This window comes from Eumetopias jubatus, unplaced genomic scaffold (genome assembly GCF_037043125.1).
Source record: "Eumetopias jubatus isolate StellerSeaLion01/CBP00866 unplaced genomic scaffold, mEumJub1_p1.0 scaffold_7, whole genome shotgun sequence".
Classification (NCBI taxonomy): Eukaryota; Metazoa; Chordata; class Mammalia; order Carnivora; family Otariidae; genus Eumetopias; species Eumetopias jubatus.
In genome coordinates, this window is record NW_028274813.1 from 30395933 (window position 1) to 30417175 (window position 21243).

Genomic DNA, 21243 nt, shown 5'->3' on the forward strand with positions numbered 1-21243 from the left:
TAAAAAACAAAAACAAAAAAAGAATGTTTTCAGTTTGAATACAATTTAAGAATGAAAATTACAAAAATGCTGAAAGTAGACACAAGCAAACATTTAAATAATATGGGGGAAGAAAAAATATCACACACTTGGTATCAAAGGCAGAACTAATAAACATTCACAGAATACCACATAAAAATAAACTGTGGCATATAAATAAAATGCTATAAACTGAGGAAAAGTATTTGACAAAAAACGTAAAGAATTAATATCCTTCATAAATACCTTCTCCAAATTAACAGCAAAAATTAACCACCAACAGAAAAATAAACAATTCACAAAATATGTGACAATAACAACAAAGAAAAATATACCCATTTAACTAATAATCCAAAAACTTAAGAGGCGCCTGTGTTGCTCAGTTGGCTAAGCGACTGCCTTTGGCTCAGGTCATAATCCTGGAGTCCCAGGATGTTGTCCCTCCATCGGGCTCCCTGCTCAGCAGGGAGTCTGCTTCTCCCTCTGACCCTCCCCTCTCTCATGCTCTCTCTCTCTCTCTCTTTCTCTCTCAAAAATAAAATCTTAAAAAAAAAAAACAACTTAAAAATTAAACAGTGAGATAGCTACCACAGTTTTGTCTAAATACCAAATACTCAATGTTGTCAAAGTGCAGAAAAAGAAGCACTCAAATTGCTGGTCATGGTAATTAGAAGGTAAATCTTTGGAATTTGGCAATATATATTGAAAAATTTAAAAATGGGTATAGCTTTCTAGTGTTCTACCTCTCCTACATTATAATTAAAATTTTAATCATTTAAAAGGAAAACATCCCAGGGGGACCTGGCTGGCTCAGCTGGTAGACTGTGTGATTCTTGACCTTGGGGTTGTGAGTCTGAGTCCCACCACTGGGTGTAGAGATTACTTAAAAATAAAATATTTTTTTTAAGATTTCATTTATTTATTTGTCAGAAAGAGAGAGAAAGAGCGGTAGGCAGAGGGAGAAGCAGGCTCCCCACTGAGCAAGGAGCCCGATGTGGGACTCAATCCCAGGACGGTGGGATCATGGCCTGAGCCAAAGGCAGAACCTTAACCGACTGAGCCACCCAGGCGTCCCAAAAATAGTATCTTTTAAAAAAAAATTTAAACATCATAGTGATCTAACAAAGAAATTTAAATTTAAAAAATAATTAAAGTAATGAAAATCAAGACAGTTAAATTATGACATACCTACAAGATGGAATACTGTGCAGTTATTAAAAATAGTATGCAGAAATAAATGCTTTCACTACTTCAAATATTTTCTGAGTACCTATCAGTGACTCTGTTTTAGAACCTGGGAATAAAATAGTTCATAGGAAAAACAAGGCCCCTGCCTTCAAGAAGCTTCTAATGCAAACAAATGATTAAGTAAGATAATTTCAGGTAGTGATTAGAGCTATGAACAAAATTATTACAGAGGCAAACTATTTGTTCAATGAACAAAAAGGGTAATCATGTCAGGGGTGGAGGAAAACATAATTGAAAAGGGATAAACTCGATGTACTGGAAAACAGAAACATTTCCTATCTTAAAAGATGAGTACCCACTTTCTTATTATACTGAGTGGAAACATCGCAGAGTGGTTAAAAACATGGACTCCAGAACAGAGTCCCTGGAATATTTCATCTTTCTCACCCTAGTTTCCACATCTATAAATCAGGAATAATAAGAGCATCTATCTCACAGAACTGTTTTGAGGACTATTACATAGAACAAGTGTTCATATAGTAACTGTTCTTTGAAGACTTATTATTAGTGGTACCTATCACTTCTATGAAGTCACAATAAACGTCTGATTATGGATAAATAAATCCTTTGGTCAACAAGAGGAAGGGGATGAGGCCAAGGCAATGAAGAGAAATGTTGACTGAGAGCCATAGGAGGAATATTCAGCTGGGAGGGGACAGAAAACCTCCAGGAGGTGACATCTACACAAACTTGAATCCTAAGAGGTCATTTATACAAAGATGGAGGGAAGGGACAGCGAAGTTTCTAAGGTAAGAATATATAATTGAAAAGTATTTACAATAGATTAAGTGAAAAATGCAGATTAAAAATGTCAAGTAAAATATCACAATGTGCTTAAAATATATACACATTTTACTTATAAGTATAAATAAAATATAAATGCTAAGATTTATAAGCCATGCTTTAAAATTATTTCTTTACACGGTTTTTCACTGGTTTTGGTCTTGGTGTGAATAACTATTTTACAATTATAACTGTTACTGTTCTAGCATGTTATTTGGCAATAAGGCCAGGACGCTTATTTAATCCCCCAGATAAGCCAGTTAGCTTTGCTGGGGTCTAATGTGACAATCTGTACTTGTCATCATACCTCCTGTGGCAAGACTAACACTGCCTTAAAACCACATATCAGAACAGAGGAACAACACAATAATAACATCATTGTACGCATGCATGATCCCCATTCTTACAAACTGAGCAGCATGGGTTTCCTTACCTCGGTCCATTACTGTCTTTTCTTCTAGATGAACAGTTGCCTTGCTCAGCTTTGGCTCGCTGATCTGGGAACTCATTTGCGTTCCTATCTACAACTTCTCCAGCATCAAGTGCTCTGTGGAGTCGATAGTTGACCATCTTCAGAACAATGAAAACAGCAGCTATCACAGGACAATAAACCGCTACTATAATCATTGAAGAAGGAAGAGCCTTTAAGAGAAAGAAAATATACGCATTTAAAAATATTTTATATTTTATTCAATTAGAGAAATTTGTAACTAAGATGACACACACACACACTCACACACAAAACAACAATCATGTTATTACTAGCACTAAATTATAAAAGTGTAAGACAGCACTGCCCAAAACAGTAGTCACTAGCTACATGCAGCTATTGAGTATCTAAGATATGGTTAGTATGAACTGAGATGTGCACTAAGAATAAAATAACACTGGATTTTGGAGATTAAGTATGAGAAAAAAATGTAAATCTTAATTTTCATATTGATTACACACTGAAATAATGTTTAGATTATTATACCGGGTTAAACAAAGTATACTACTAAACTTATTTTCACCTGTTTCTTTTTACTTATTTTTAATGTGGCTACCAGAAAATTTTAAATTACATATATGGCTTGTGTTATGTTTCCACTGGAGAGCACAGTATAAAGTCCATGCCTAAAAGCTTATGATACAATTGAAGAGTTAGGTATCACATTACATAACACATGAGTATGACAAGATTGTGGTCCAAATATATATATAAGCCCTATTTATGTGGTCTCTGTAACTCTCTTCAGGATATAAACATTCTTTGCGTTCTAGAAAGTTCTTCTAGTTAAAACTGTTAGAAGAATAACCTTTGAATTGTGATTGAAAATTCAGATAAGACATGGGAGACATGCAAAATCCAAACACGGTTTCTTTTAAAATACTTGAAAATTGTCGCCTGACAAATTAAAGAATACAGAACAGAATCAAGAAAAAAAAACAGATTAACTGAAAAAACTCAGAAGCTTTCTGGGCACGAGGATTGCAGACCCATCACACCTGAGGATCTGCTGATGTGGGTCCAGGGGTGACAGGCCTGGAGACCACCCCACTTGTAAGGCATGGCCTCAGAGATACTACTGGCAGAGACTATAAAACTAGACTCAATTTATGCCCAGTTTCACGAGACACAAATCACTCCCGGTGTCTATAGCTCTAAATTTCATAAGATTTAACCTCAGTCATCTGAGAACACAGCTCCAAATTTGCTTGGAAAGGTTACTTTGAATTGCTTGAGATGGTGAAACTAAAAAGGTCCTGGTGAACCAGGTGGGTTCAGAAGACAAACATGATAAAAGTTAAAAAAAAAAAAAAAGTTATTTGGTAGGGAGAGAGAAGGAAAATGTGGGTTGGAATTGGGAGGGGGAAAAAAAAGTAAATCAAGCCCACAGTTTACTACTTTCGAGTTGGATGTTCTATTTTCTACTCAAACTTACCCATTTATTTTATACCCTATGGTTTAAACGTGTAAGCCCTGTCAATGGTTACTCTGGAGGTATCTAGGTGACAGAGGAGAGCTGTGCTAGAAGTTTCACTTTTCCCAGGGGGGATAAAAATGTATGGACACACACTGGGCTGTTGTGTGACTTTATTCAAACTTGTTCTCTACTTACATTACTTCACTGGGCTCTCAGCTGACCCCAGGACAGCTGAAGATACTAGTATGATCATAAATGAATCATAAACCTTCCCTGTAACTACCTTACTAATATTACAAGAAAATTTTAAATGGTGTCTGCCTTTACATAATTTCAGTGTGGTTCCCCTAAAATCAAACACCAAACAATTGAAGACCAGTTAGGACACCTATTCCTCAGTTTTATGTTTATACACCAAAAGTGCAAACCAAGTAGCATTTACTATTTGCTTTTATATTTTATTAGATATATTGATACTGTGTTTTCAAAGAAAGATTTTCAAAAACATTCGTTAATTCTATTATCAACAAGCACCAGCTCATGGGAAAGCTGGTTCTTTTCCTGAAAAAAAAAAAAAAAAAAACTTGCATGAGATAAAATTGCTTATTTTTCTGTTAAAAATACAATTTTTGTATCCCATTCTACAATCCAATTCTAAATTAAAATATCTCTTTTGAAATCTTTTGGCAGGTACCTATTTACGTATTTTTTAAATATTTTAACTTTTTTTTTTTTTTTTAAGTTTCTTAAGTAGGCTCCACACCCAACATGGGGCTTGAACTCACCACTCTGACATCAAGTCATATGCTCTACCAACTGAGCCAGCCAGGTGGCCCTGGCAGGTACTTACTGACTTAAGGTTAATTATGTTCTATAACAAACAATACTTTATTTTTTTTAAAGATTTATTTATTTATTTATTTGAAAGAGAGAGAATGAGAGAGAGAGAGAGCACATGAGAGGGGGGAGGGTCAGAGGGAGAAGCAGACTCCCTGCCGAGCAGGGAGCCCGATGTGGGACTCGATCCCAGGACTCCAGGATCATGACCTAAGCTGAAGGCAGTCGCTTAACTAACTGAGCCACCCAGGTGCCCATATAATTAGAAGAAAAGCTAAAATATAATTAGAGGTAAAAGCTAAAATTCTAATAGTGATAAAAAGGTTTTCATATTAGTTTTCATCTTTTACAGAGACATGATCTATATTCATCTCAGTAATGGATGACTTAGCAAAAGATCAAGTTCTAATCAAGGCAGTTTCTCACCTTACTCCTTATTTGCAAAAAGTTAAAAAATATCTCAGCTCTCAATTACACATCCCTAAGAACGGCACCAAGTATAATGGCTGTTAGATAACTCTAGATATTCAGATCAAATATAGACCCCAGGGGCACCTGGGTGGCTCAGTCGGTTAAGCATCTGCCTTCGGCTCAGGTCATGATCCCGGGGTCCTGGGATCGAGTCCCACATCGAGGATCCTTGCTCAGAGGGGAGCCTGCTTCTCCCTCCACCTGCTGCTCTCCCTGCTTGTGCGCTCTCTGGCAAATAAATAAATAATATCTTTAAAAAAACAAATATAATAGACCCCCAAAACAGCGGTAAGCCTCCTTACTGAGAGGAGGCTTACTGTGTTAGATACTTTTAATAAGATCATCTCTCTTAAAAGTTGGATGGATAGAAATGCCAATCAAAACTACAATGAAATATTACTACACACCATAAGGATGGCTACTATCAAGGAAGGGAGGGAGGAAAGATGAGAAAATAACAAGTGTTGGCAAGGAAGTGGAGAAACTGGAATCTTTGTGCCCTGTTGATAGGAATGTAAAATGGTGCTGCCTCTATGAAAACACTATAGTGGCTCCTCAAAAAATTAAAAGTAGAATTACCCTGTTTGATCCAGCAATCCTACTTGAGTACTTATCCAAAAGAATTAAAAGCAGGACCTCAAAGAGATATTTGTACACCGTTGTTCACAGCAAAAATATGCACAATAGCCAAGAGATGGAAGCAATGCAAATGTCCATCAGTGGATGATAAACAAAATGTGGTCTACACATATCCTAGAATATTCTTCAGCCTTTAAAAGGAAGGAAATCCTGTCATATGCTACAACACAGATGAACCTTGAGGCCATCTGTCAAGTGAAATAACTCAATCACAACAAGACAAAATACTGGGTGATTCCACTTATATGAGGTACCTAAAGTAGTCAGATTCGTAGAAATAGAAAGCAGAATGGTGGTTACCAGAGGCTGTCAAGAGGAAGAAATAGAGAGTTGTTGTTTAATAGGTATAGACTTTGTTTCACAGTATGAAAAAGTTCTGAAGATCCAACACACAACAATGTGAATATACTTAACATTACCAAATAATACACTTTAAAAAATGTGTTAAAATGGTAAATTTTGTTATGTTCATAGTTTAGTCCCTTAAATTCTGATAGTGTATCCTTAACATAAAAAAAAAAAACTGTGATAGGTTCAAGCTATTCAACATGCCATATATTTCTGATAGGACTCCTGACAAAGACACTTGGAATCACAAAAATAATCATAGTAGATTTATCACAGTCATGAAATAAATTTATCTTACATTTCATTTCAAAAATCAAGTAATTCTCCCCTATGGCTAGCACACTGCATGGCAGAAAAACAATCTTTTATACAATGTGCATCAGCAATGTAAAGACATATGCTCACTATCTATGCTTTGTGTTAGATTCATAATTTTCACTACTTTGAACTCCAGTGAGTCAAAATCTGGAAGCATACAGTTAACAAATAAGTATTTCCTTAATAAATTTGTAGCTATTCTCAGTCAGAACTGATTTCAATGCAAATTTTCCAGTTCATGTTACAAAGTGATTATCAGCTAATACTTAGTAACAACTAACATACTTAGTTATCAACTGACATCTAATACTTAGTGATTACCACGTACCAGGCACATTTCTAAGTGCTTTATGTAAATTAACTCATTTAACCCTCATGATCACCGCATGAAGTCAGCACTGTGATTCTTCTATTTTTACAGATGGGGAAACTCAGGTACAAGGAGATAAGTAACTTGCCCAAGGTCTCAGAATGAGGTATTAAGGAGCAGTTTGACTCCAGACTCCTTGCTCTTAATCATGACACTTACCTGCCTCTAAATCAAAGCCTGGCAAACTTTTTGTTTAAAGCCAAACAAAAAATATTTCATGCTTTACAGGTCATAGGATCTGTTGCAACTAAATTCTGCTGTTAGCAGTGTGAAAGCAGCCCTAGACAATACAGACAATATATGAACACACAAGCATGGTGCTTCCCATAAATAAAACTATTTATGGACACTGAAATTTCAATTTCCTACAATTTTCATAGCATGAAATATTACTCTTCGATTTTTTTCCAATCACTAAAATGTTAAAAAAAAAAAAAAGGGGGGGGCGGGCGCCTGGGTGGCTCAGTCATTAAGCATCTGCCTTCGGCTCAGGTCATGATCCCAGGGTCCTGGGATCGAGCCCCACATCAGGCTCCCTGCTCCACAGGAAGCCTGCTTCTTCTCTCCCACTCTCCCTGCTTGTGTTCCCTCTCTTGCTGTGTCGCTGTCAAATAAATAAAATCTTAAAAAAAAAAAAAAATAAGGAGAGGGCACCTGCGTGGTACAGTCAGTTAAGCAACCAATTCTTGGTTTCGGCTCAGGTCATGACCTTAGGGTCATGAGATCGAGCCCCACGTCAGGCCCCATGCTCAGCACAGAGTCTCCTTGGGACACTCTCTCCCTCTCCCTCTGCCCCTCCCCCCCATGCTCTCTCTCCCACTCTCTTTAAAATAAAGAAATCTGAAACCAAAATAACAAAAAACAAAAACAGGGGGACACACCTCTGCTTACCCTGATGGAAAATCCCTTTTCAAAGAATATAAACGGATAAGCTAATTCCTACCATGTGCAGAACAGTTCCCTATCTATACCACCTTTGTTTCTGGCAAACAGAGAATGCGGAGGGAAAAGGGAGGAAGAAGGATGGGCGTAGTAGAAAATAAGTGTCAGGGGCGCCTGGGTGGCTTAGTTGGTTAAGGGACTGCCTTCGGCTCAGGTCATGATCCCAGGGCCCTGGGATCGAGTCCCGCATGGGACTCCCTCCTCCGTGGGGAGTCTGCTTCTCCCTCTCCCGCTGCCTCTGCCACTCCCCCTGCTTGTGTTCTCCTGCTCTCTCTCTGTCAAATAAATAAATTTTAAAAAATCTTGAAAAAGGAAGGAAGGAAGAAAGAAAGAAAAAGAAAGAAAGAAAGTCAATTAGGGGTAAGAAAAGAGGTTAGATCAGAAAGGAAATGAATTAAGCCTTACAGTTTTCACATACAGGCTGACCCCAAAGAACTTTAAAAAGGCCTTCATATCATAATTATGGCTCTAGGAATTCAGGCCTCTTTCCACAGTCTCCTTTGGGGGTGGAGGTAAAGCATTCCAGGTAGATATTTCGTTTCAGAAGACAGGGTTGCAGAGGGAAAGGGAAAAGTACTCCCAATGTTGAGATGCATGCACACTTTCCCATAGAAAAAAAAACAAAACACACACACAAAAATATAATTTTCTGTAAATCCAACTATACAATAAGTCAAACTGATTTCAGAGGGCCAACTGGAAACCTATGTAACAAACTCAGAATACATCTTCCCCAAAGGCAACTAACAGATTTACAAGTGAACCACTAGAACTTGAGTCTACTCATATTTCTGCAGAAGTTTGAATTTTAGCTATGATATTTTAATATGAATAGAATCATGAAAAATACTAGATACTATCTTTTAGATCTGTTTATATTTGCATTTTATATTTATGTCACTCTATAGTATATATCTGTATTTACATTTTTAGCTAGTTGAATGCTCTTCTTAGGGAAGTAACATTTAAAATTACATATTACCAAGATGAAAAGAGACCAAAATAATATAGTACATACAACTCATCATCAACATATATGTAACAGGAGCTAAACATGGGCCATTTAAACTATATATGAGAAGACAGCACGGATATGAAAAGCAAGGAGGAAAAACCCCTAACAAATAAAAGTAAGGATACATACTGATGGACTAAAATAATCATATATACCTTATAGGATTTTTCCCATACTTTTATTTTTTCCAGTAAAAAAAATATTTATGGGGGCGCCTGGGTGGCTCAGTCGTTAAGCGTCTGCCTTCGGCTTGGGTCATAGTCCCAGGGTCCTGGGATCGAGCCCCGCATCGGGCTCCCTGCTCCGCGAGATTCTCCCTCTCCCACTCCCCCTGCTTGTGTTCCCTCTCTTGCTGTGTCTCTCTCTGTCAAATAAATAAAATCTTTTTTAAAAATGTATGTATAAATATAATTTTAATAAACATATTTAGATATACTATTTCAAAATATATATTCCCAAATACAATTAGCCAATAATGTAAATGATATAGATGGAATTAGTGATTCACAGAAATCCCTTCCCAAACTAATCCATCCTCTCCTATGTGTTGAAATGGCTTTCTAAGGAGATTAAGATACCTATTCCCAAGCTAACAAGCAGGAGCCAACCTAAAGTACAATAAAAAATAACTGATTCATCTGGAACTTTTAACTGGTTATTAAACTGTCAGAACAGCAAATAAAAACGGAAAGGTAGAGATATTTATGCATCTAAATCAAGGACTTGTACAGGTTTATCTTTCAACATTACCCAGATGGTATTATCTAGAAACTGAACTCCATTCTTTACCAAAAAAATTCCCCAAATGAAATCTGAAAGAATTATTATCTAAGAACATAACTTGAGAAGCACCAATGTTTTGATTTACAAATGTTTTCTGAGTAAACCAAATCACCCTAGAAAGAGAATAGGGTATCCTATGCTAAGAACTATCTTGATTCATATTTCCTTTCATAAATTAGTAACTTGACATTGTGGTGTATAAATCATTCTTTTATTAATCAATCTAAATAAATCCTTGACTAATTTGATAAAAACAATTCAGTAAATTGAGAAAATTCATTTAAGTAGTAAATATGAGGACCAGAAGCTGTCTCACAAAGTTCAACTTTAAATAGCTTGACCTATTTCTTTATTCCATTTGTTTCTGATATATTCTACTGAAACAATTTTTCCAGGATTCATAGTAAGTGAAAATAAGAATTCATTAACAAGGTCTGCCAACATGACTTTGCAATTTTGAAAAATAGCAGCTAAGTTATTACCTCACAAAATGTCAGCTGTGGATATATCCAATAGGATTATCTTTAGGCCAATACATATAAAATAATGGATTTTGAGGACGCCCAGGTGGCTCAGTCAGTTAAGTGTCCAACTCTTGATTTTGGCTCAGGTCATGATCTCAGGGTCATGACATCAAGCCCCGCAAGGGACTCCACACTGGGCATGAAGCCTGCTTAAGATTCTCTCTTCCTCTCCCTCTGCCCCTTCCCCCCGCCCAAGCTCACGCTCTCTCTCTCTCTTAAAAAAAATAAAAAGTAAATCAATAAGATGTATAAATTAAATGCATACTCAAGAATATTAACAGAACCCATTATGTCATTTTGGCCTAAGCTCACTGAATGTGCTTGAAACAGAAAGATGGTTATTTACTGCACGCTATATAATCCATCTCTATCTTTAAAAGTAAATGCTAGGGACGCCTGGGTGGCTCAGTCGGTTAAGCACCAGACTCTTGATTTCAGCTCAGGTCATGATCTCAGGGTGGTGAGATCAAGCCACCCCCCACCCCCACAACCCAGTCGGGCTCACCCTGGGTATGGAGACTGCTTAAGATTATCTCTCTCCCTTTGTCCTCTGCCCCTCCTCCCCCTACTCATGCACACATGCTTTCTCTATTAAAAAAAAAAAAAGTAAATGCTAAAATCAGGTAAGGTATAATACACAGTAGATTTAAGATTAAGTAATTAGCTTAACAGAAAAAATGATTTAAGGAGTGAACATAGCATATTTAATACCACCATTTACTCATTTTCCATAAAGGCAACTCTGACACACTTAACTCCGTGAATATGAGCTTTATCCAGTGATTAACATATATTTACTAAACGCCTATTAAGTACCAGATACTCCTTGAAAAGAATGTTAATACTGCAGGGTGCCTGAGTGGCTCAGTCGGTCGAGTGTCTGCCTTTGGCTCAAGTCATGGTCCCAGGGTCCCAGGATCGAGCCCTGCATCGAGCTCTCTGCTCAACGGGGAGCCTGCTTCTCCCTCTCCCTCTGCTTGTGCTCTCTCTCTCCCTCTCGCTCTGTCAAATAAATGAATAAGACGTTAAAAAAAAAAAAATGGTAATACTGCAATAAACAAGATCCTTACTCTTCCTGAGCTGAAGAATGACTAATTCAGTGTTCTACCCAGCACCGGGTACTTTAAGTGGATTATCTCACAATAATGCTTTGAATAAAGTACTATTATTACCTGTATTTTATGGATAAGAAAAGTTGAGGCTATGAAGTCATTTGCCCACAGCTGGTAAGTGGTAAAAATAGTCCAACTCCAGTGGTTAAGAATCTGAGTTTTGTGGGGGTTTATTTATTTAGTAATATCTATATCCAACATGGGACCTGAATTCACAACCCCAAGATCAAGAGTTGTAGGCTCTTCTGAGTGAGCCAGTCAGGTGCCAAGAATCTGAGTTTTTAACCACTACACCTGGCAGTCTTCCCTCCAAGGCAGTGTTCCGCAACTTTTTTCATTATCACCCTAAGAAGCCTTTTCAGACATTTTTTCCTCATCACTCCTGTGAAATAACTGAAGTTACATATACACACACACACACACACACACACACACACACACACACATTTATTGGTTTCTGCCCCTGGTTCCTGGCACAGAGCTCCTAAAACCCTTGGAATTCCTAAGTGAGAAGAATCCTAGGAGCATCTTTTGTTCTAATATTGGTCTTTGACTCGGGTTACTGACATCTAAGTCCCTTGGAATCTTCTGGGTGATGGGAATGTCTCTGTTCTAATGAGGTAGATGGTGGGCTCCTGGATGGGGGCTGGTCATCAGAAAGACCAAGCCATAATTAGAACCTTGGGATTTCAGAGGAGAGGGGCTGGAAATGGAATTAATAATTGATGACACCTGCATGATGAAGCCTTCACAAAATCCCAGTAGTATGGGGTTTGGAGAGCTTCCAGGTTGGTGAATATGTGGAGGTGCTGGAGAATGGTGCACCCAGAGAGGACATGAAAACTCTGCACCCCTTCCCACATACCCTGCCCTACGATCCTTTCCAGCTGGATGTTCATCTGTATGCTTTATCACATCCTTCTGTAATAAAGTGGTAAACCGTAAGTAAACTGTTTTCCTGAGTACTGTGAGCCACTCTAGCAAATTAATTGAATCTGAGAATGGGATCACAGGAACCTCCAATTTATAGGCAATGGGTCAGAAGCACAGGTGACAACCTGGCCTTGTTACTGGCATCTGAACTGGGGGGAAGGAAACCTTCTTGTGGGACTGACTGAGTCCTTAACCTGTGGGATCTGATGCTCTCTCTAGGTAGGGTCAGAATTGAACTAAACTGTAGGACACTCAGACGGTTACTAAGAGAATAGCTTGGTATGGGAAAACCCCCACACATCAGAAATGTTTTAAATGTGGTAGCAGCATAACAGTAAAAGAAAAACATACAGAAAAATACATGGAAGCATAGGTTTTCAAAACACTCCCCCTCATGAAATGTTATCACCAGATACACTAATGCTGTATGTACAGTATGTACATGTGTACTTTATACATAGAACGGTTTCTTCACCGCCCACCCTCCCCCATCAAGTAACTAATGTTCACCCCTTGAAGACAACATCATATCCACTGAGAAAGTATGCTTTAGAGCAAGTTTCTTAACCTCAGCAATGCTGGCATTTGGGGCCAGGTAATCCTACATTATGGGTGCTGCCCTATGCATTAAAGGATGTTTAGCACCATCCCTGGCCTCCACCAACTAGAAATCAAGTGGTAACTATAGCAAAGTTCGGTTAAAATCCCCCAGCCCTAGAAACATGCAGATAAGTAGCAGCAATTGCTTCTCTTGCTGCCTTTTACACAGTCATAAGAATTACAGTTCCTGATTTTGTCCACAAAAAACCTGGAATGGATGGGATATAAGCAGACTGCAAATGCTGTACCTCTGCAGCTGGTGTGAAGGAGCACATGCAATAGCAGCAGCAAGAAGGAAATAGTGTTTTATATAAACATAGCAGGGAAAGAACCCCACATTAGACCAGTAAGTGAAAGGACATTAAATTTTAATAAAATCCATTTATAATACATGCCATAGAATAAGGCTAAGTAACCCCTCCCTCCAAAATGATGAGTGAGACAAATTATCTCCCTTTAAGTATAGATGAGAACCATAATGAAATCCCTGGGAGAACATTGTGTTTTATAATGGGCTTCCACTGTATTCACACAATATGCAGTCAAAAGGAGCCAAGATTAGGATATAATTAGACAGTGATGGGAAGGGCAGCTCTGAGAGTTCCAGGTTCAGAATACATTATCAAAAAAGATCAGGGGACACTAAATTCATCTCAAATCCATCACAGGTAGGCTTTCAGGAGATTAATCAGAAAAGCACCTTGCGCATCTGTGTGGAGGAGGATGGTGAAGAGAGATGCGCTGGTGGTCCTGTCAAAGGGGAAAAGTGGCAGGGCGAGGTGCATGACCCTGAGCCAGTTTCTTCAACTGTCAAACGGGATAACAGCATCTTCATTTCACATGGCTATGGACATGATTAGAGGAGAAAATGTGAAAGTGGATGATGCATGGGCATGTAATAATGGCACAATAACCATGTTTTCAATCACGTTTAAGCAATGTAGTGGCCAAAAAAAAAACTAAGATAAGCAAACAGAAAGACCTCCAAATAGAAATGGCTCAGAGGAACCAAAGATGAGCTACAAAAAAAGGTGAGCTAGGTAAGACTTGTGAGACCTCAGAATACCCGAAGGTAAATATTTTGTCTGACAGTGCACAACTTAAGTCATTAAAAAATAGAGACATGTTTCTATAACATGGTAAAGAAAAGGAATCTATACTTCAAATAAAAATATATTATGCTTAATAGTAAAACACTAGCATTCCCATTAAAGTTGGGAACCAGGTAAGGCTGTCTGTATTTTCAACATTATTTAATACAAATATATAAAGTACTATGCAGGGCAATTACACAACAGAAAAAAGTATAAATATTGGAAAGAACTTCAAATTATTTTTTTACAAACATAACTGCATATCTGAAAATCCTTTTAGAATAAGGAGAAATTATTAGAAAAAAATAAGCTAATTTAATAAAGTGTCTGGTTGCAAAATCAGTAAATTAAAATCAATTGTTTTAGATGGGATCCTGAAACAGAAAAAGGACATTAGGTAAAAACTAAAGAAATCTAAATAAAATATGGACTTTTAAGTTAATAATGATTTATCAAATATTGGTTCATTGGTTGTGATAAATGTACCATAGTAATCCAAGATGTAATCAACAGGAAGAAATGAGTGCAGGATATATGGGATTTCTTGTACCACCTTTGCAAGTTTTCTGTTAAGTCTACAACTATTCTAAAATAAGTTATTTGGGGGGCGCATGGGTGGCTCCGCTGGTTAAGTGTCTGCCTTCGGCTCAGGTTGTAATCCCAGAATTCTGGGACCAAGTCCCTCATCAGGCTCCCTGCTCAGTGGGGAGCCTGCTTCTCCCTCTCCCTCTGCCGTTCTCCCCACTTACGCTCTCTTGCTTGGTCTCTCTCCCTCTCCCTCAAATAAATAAAATCTTAAAAACAAAACAAGTTATTTTTTTAAAAAATCAATAGTTTTCTTATACATAAGCAATGACCAGTTAGAAACAGTAAAAGAAATGGTTCTATTTATACTATGTTAAAAATTAAAATATAATAATAATAATAAGGGAAAATGTACAAGGTTAACAGAAAAAAAACTTAAAAATTCTCTTTAGGAACATAAGAGAAAGGAAGAGATCACCTTAACTCAGTATTATAAAGAAATCAAATTTCCCTCCCTGAAGTAATCTACAAATTCAATGCCTTCCAATCACAAATTCCATAGCATGCCTGGGAAACTGAACAAAATGGATAAACATGCAAGAATAGCAAAAGACAAAACAAAAACCAGCAACAAAAAACCTAGTAGAACTAACAACACTCCTACTGTGAAAAATATTTACATATATAAAACAAGGGTTACCAAAAAAATATGGTATTCATGTTAAGAGCTGATAAAACAGAAACCAAATACCCCAGTGGGAACTTAGATTATGAAAAGGATGGCATTTAAACTATTAAGAAAAATATGAGATGGTTTAATAAATTAGGTTGATTGGGACAACGGCCTATCAAAAAAAATTTTTTAACTAGACAATTACACATTGCTTACAGCAAAATAAATTCCAAATGGGCTAGACTATAAAATTATTAGATGTCTGCAATTATATTACAAAGGACTAATCTTAATATGGAGCAGTGCTCAGATATAAGAAAAAGCGAAGAGAAAATAGATAAAGCACATGAACTCTTCACAGAGAAATGAAAAAAAAAAAACTCTTAAGCGTATGAAAAGCTGCTCAACCCCAATCAAAGTAAGAGATATGCAAATCAAACCACTCTAAGATACTATTTCTTACCTATGAAAATAGCAAAACTATGTGAGGCTGTGGCACATGTGAGCACAAACATAATCTCATGTATTGCTTCCAAGCATGCTGAGTAATACAACCCCTCTGAAGGGCAACTTGGCAATATCTTTCAAAATTACAGAAGCATTTATCCTCTGAACAAGCAATCTCATTTCTAGGAATTTATCTTAATACTATACCTGGACACAGCTAAGATGACATTTATACAAATTATTTACCCCAGTATGGTTTGTGTTAACAGAAGTTGGCAAACAAATTAAATGTCTATATATATTATATGCATATAATACATAAGATAGATAATATATACTAATGTATAAATATATTATATATACATTATATAAGATATATAAATATATGTATATATATAAATAATATATACACACAATGGAATTCTTTGCAACTATTTAAAAAAAAACTGAACCCAACAAACAAAAATTCAGGACCAGACAGCTTCACTGATGAATTCTACCATTTAAAGAATAACAATCCTTCTCAAACTCTTCCAAAAAAGAGAAAAGGAACAGTTTCAAACTCATTTTATGAGGTCAGCATTACCCTGATGCCAAAACCAGACAAGGACACCACAAGAAAATTACAGGCCTATATCTCAGATGAACATAGATGCAAAAATCCTCAAGAAAATATTAACAAACCAAACTCAATAATACATTAAAAGAATCCTACACAACACGATCAAGTGAGATTTATTCCAGAGGTGCAAGAACGGTTTTTCACAGGGGCACCTGGGTGGCTCAGTTGTTAAGTGTCTGCCTTCGGCTCAGGTCATGATCCCAGGGTCCTGGGATGGAGCCCCGAATTGGGCTTTCTGCTCTGTGGGAAGCCTGCTTCTCCCTCTCCCACTCCCCCTGCTTGTGTTCCCTCTCTCGCTGTCTCTGTCAAATAAATAAATAAAATCCTAAAAAAAAAAAAAAAAAAGAATGGTTTCACATCTGCAAATCAGGGGTGCCTGGGTGGTTCAGACAGTTAAGCATCTGCCTTCAGCTCAGGTCATGATCCCAGAGTCCTGGGAGAGAGACCACCCCACCCCGCCCCCCCTCCCTGAGGTCAGACTCTCTGCTCAGCAGAGAGCCTGCTTTTCCTTCTCCCTCTGCTTGCCGCTCCCCGCCCCCCGACTTGTGCTCTCTCTGCCAAATGAATAAATAAAATCTGAAGAAAAAACAAATTTGCAAATCAATGTGATAGACCACATTAACAGAATGAAGGATAAATCATATGATCAGCTCAATAGATGCAGAAAAAGCATCTGACAAAAGTCAACATCCATTTATAAAATTCTCAACAAAGTGGGTATAGAAGGAACATACCTCAACATAAAGGCCTTATATAACAAGCCCACAGTTAATATTAGACTTAACAGTGAAAAGCTGAAAGCTTCTCTTCTAATAGATCAGGAAAAAGGCAGGATGCCCACTCTTACTACTTTTATTCAACATAGTATTAGGAGTCCTAGCCAGAGCAATTAGGTAAGAAAAAGAAATAAAAGGCATCCGAATTGGAAAGGAAGGAATAAAACTCACTATTTGCAGATGACATATTATATTTAGAAATACTCAAAGACTGTTTAAACCAAAATACCAAGAAAACCTATTAGAATAAATAAATGAATTCAAAAAGGTGAGGATTTAAAATCAATATACCAAAATGTGTTGTTTCTTTTTTTTAAAGATTTATTTTTTGAGGAGGGTAAGGGAGCACACACAGAGGAGCAGAGGAAGAGAATCTTCAAGCAGACTCCCCGCTAAGCACTGAGCCCAACAGGGGGCTTGACCCCATGACCTGTGTGAGATTATGACCTGAGCTGAAACCAAGAGTCAGCCTCTCAACCGAGGCAACCCTGTTATGTTTTTATACACTAATAACAAGCTATCAGAGAAATTAAGAAAACAATCCCATTTACAACTGATCAAAAAATAAAATACCTATGAATAAATTAACCAAGGAGGTAAAAGACCTGTGCACTGAAAACTGTTAGACACTGATGAAAGACACTGAAAGCGAACCACAAATAAATGAATATTCTATGCTCATGGACTGAAACAATTAATATTGCTAAAATGTCCAGGGATGCCTGGGTGGTGCAGTCAGTTAAGCATCTCACTCTTGGTTTCAGCTCAGGTTGTGATCTCAGGGTCATGAGATCGAGCCCCAAGTTGGGAGACTCTCTCTCCCTCTCCCTTTGCCCCTCAGCCCTAATAAATCTTTTTAAAAATTGCTAAAATATCCATACTACCCAAAGCAATTAGACTCAATGCAATCCCTAACAAAATTCCAATGTCATTTTCCAAAGAAATAGAAGAAACAGTCCTAAAATTTGTATGGAACCACAAAAGACTCAAAGGAGCCAAAGCAATATTGAAAAAGAACAAAGTTGGAGGCATCACACTCCCTGATTTCAAGCTACATTACAAAGCTGCCATAATTAAAACAGTATGGTATTGACACAAAAACAGACACACAGATCAGTAGAACAAAGAGCCCAGAAATACACCCACACATATATGGTCAATTAATTTACAATAAAGGATCCAAAATATACAATGGGGAAAGGACAGTTTCTTCAATAAATGGTTTTGGGAAAACTGGACAATCATGTGCAAAAGAATGAAACTGGACCACTATCTTACACCATACATCAAAATGGATTAAAGACTTAGAAACCTAAGACTTGAAACCATAAAACCCCTAGAAGAAAACATAGGAAGTAAGCTCCTTGACATTAGTCCTGGCAAGGTTTTTTTGGGGGTTGACACCTTAAGCAAAAGCAACAAAAGCAAAAATAAACAAGTGGCACTACATCAAACTAAAATGCTCTGCACAGCAAAGGAAACCATCAACAAAATGAAAAGGCAAAAAAGAAGAAAAGGCAACCTGCTGAATGGGACAAAATACTTGCAAATCCTATATATGATAAAGGGCTAATATCCAAAATTATAGAGAACTCCTATAACTCAACAGGAAAACATCAAACAGATTAAAACATGGGTGGAGGATCTGAATAGACTTTTTCCAAAGACATAAAGATGGCCAACAGTACATGAAAAGGTGCTCAACATTACTACCAGGGAAATGCAAATCAAATCCACAATGAGATATCTCACACTTGTTTGAATGGCTATCATCAAAAAGGCAGGAAATAACAAGTGTTGGCAAGGATGTGGAGAAAAGGGAACTTTTGTGTACCACTGATGGGAATGTAAATTGGTACTATGGAAAAGAGTACTGAAGTTCCTCAAAAAGTTAAAAGTAGAACTAACATATAATGCAGCAATTCTACTTCTGGGTATTTAGCCAAAGGAAACAAAACTCTATCCTGAAAAAATATATGCACCCCTTCATTCACTGCAGCATTATTTACAAAAGCCAAGACACAGAAACAACCTAAGTGTTCATCAATGGATAAATGGATAAAGAAATTGTGGTATATACACACGACTGAATGTTATCTAACCATAAAAGACAAGGAAAGACTGCTATATGCCACAACATGGATTGACCTTGAGGGCACTATGTTAAGTGAATTAAGTCAGACAGAGGGGTAAAAAATAAACATGATCTCCCGTATACATGGAATCTAAAAACAAAACTAAAACAACTGAGCTCATCGATACAGAGAACAGACTGGTAGTGATTACCGGAGGTGGGGGGTGGGGTGATAGACAAAATGGGTGAAGGAGGTCAAAGGTAAAAACTTCCAGTTCTAAAATAAGTCATGGGGATATAATGTACAGTTAATAATACTGTATCGCAAGGTGGTATAGCAAGGGGGCGCCTGGGTGGCTCAGCTGGTTAAGCGACTGCCTTCGGCTCCCCTCATGATCCTGGAGTCCCGGGATCAAATCCCACATCGGGCTCCCTGCTCAGCGGGGAGTCTGCTTCTCCCTCTGACTCTCTTCCCTCTCATGCTCTCTGTCTCTCATTCTCTCTCAAATAAATAAATAAATAAATAAATAAAATCTTTAAAAAAGAAAATATTGTATCACAGGGGCACCTGGGTGGCTTAGTCGTTAAGCGTCTGCCTTAGGCTCAGGTCATGATCCCAGGGTCCTGGGATCAACCCCAGCTTTGGGTTCCCTGTTCGGCAGGAAGCCTGCTTCTCCCTCTCCCACTCCCCCTGCTTGTGTTCCCTCTCTCGCTGTGTCTCTCTCTGTCAAATAAATAGAACCTTAAAAAATATATATATTGCATTGCATATCTGGAAGTTGCTAAGAGAATAAATCTTAAAAGATCTCCTCACAAAAAAATTGTAACGATGCATGGTGACAGATGTTAACTTATTGTGATCATTTCACAATATATACAAATATCGAATTATGTTGTATACCAGAAACTAACATAATGCTATACATCAAGTGTATCTCAAAAAAAGAAAAAAAAGAAAAAAAAAAACAAACACTGAAGAAACCCTTTTGGTACTGATGCATATATGTTTAAGATATATTAAGTGTGGGGGGAACAATATACAGAATACTGTAGGTGGGGGAATTTGAATCTGTAGGTTGTGGTGAGATTCACAGTGGTTTCTTATGGGAGATAGTACAAGTGGAGAACTGGGAAGATGGTGGGCAGGTATAAAAGGGCAAATTTTGGGCGCCTGGGTGGCTCAGTTGGTTGGGCGACTGCCTTCGGCTCAGGTCATGATCCTGGAGTCCGGGGATGGAGTCCCACATCGGGCTCCCTGCTCAGCAGGGAGTCTGCTTCTCCCTCTGACCCTCCTCCCTCTGACCCTCCTCCCTCTCATGCTCTCTCTCATTCTCTCTCTCACAAATAATAAATAAATAAATAAAAGGGCAAATTTTTACCACCTTTAGAGTAATATGTGTGTTTTAATCTAACTATGCAAATTTATTCCCAAATTTAAAAAATTAGATGAAAACATGGATTTTTTTAATAAACTTTTAATAGGGAAGGGCTTCAAAAGCATGAAGAAAACTAGTAAATGTGGCTACTAAAAATGTTAAATTTGTATGTTCAAAAAACCCAATCATAAAGTTAAAAGACAAAGTAGGGAGAAAATTTAATATATCACAAAGAGCTGATTTTTATACATAAAAGGGCTCTCAAAAATCACTGAGCACAACAGGGGCGCCTGGGTGGCTCAGTCCTTAAGTGTCTGCCTTTGGCTCAGGCCATGATCCCAGGGTCCTGGGATGGAGCCCCGCATTGGGCTCCCTGCTCAGCGGGAAGCCTGCTTCTCCCTCTCTTGCTGTGTCTCTCTGTGAAATAAATAAAATCTTAAAAAAAAAAAAAATCACTTAGCATAACATGACTTTCAAAAGATAAAGGATACAGAAAGCAACTTAAAAAATATGTCTACTAAGCATATGAAGATACTTGAACTTATTGAAGAAACAAATTAAAACAAGATGCCATTTTACACTATCACACTGCAAAAAATTTGTAATAACCAGTGTTGGTGAGAACAAAAGGAAACAGGTCCTTTCACATCGATGAAAATATAAATTGGTATAGGTTTTTTTGAGGTGTAATTTGGCAACATCTAGGTGAATTTAAATATGCATACTCTTTGACCTAGCAATTTCTTTTCTAGAATCTTATGCTGTATACTCCCATAAGGAAGATCTTCTATACACAAATGCACACCAC

The 21243-nt window shown here is 37.5% G+C and overlaps 1 protein-coding gene across 4 annotated transcripts in view; it reads right to left on the reverse strand.

The window, feature by feature from the left end:
* PCNX1 (pecanex 1) overlaps positions 1-21243 on the reverse strand; it is a 151497-nt gene that overhangs the window by 115056 nt on the left and 15198 nt on the right. For all 4 annotated transcript variants that reach the window (XM_028126302.2, XM_028126212.2, XM_088024557.1 and 1 more), the window contains exon 2: positions 2483-2691. In XM_028126302.2, coding sequence (XP_027982103.2) covers positions 2483-2691 — 209 coding nt within the window. The remainder of the gene's footprint in view (positions 1-2482; positions 2692-21243) is intronic.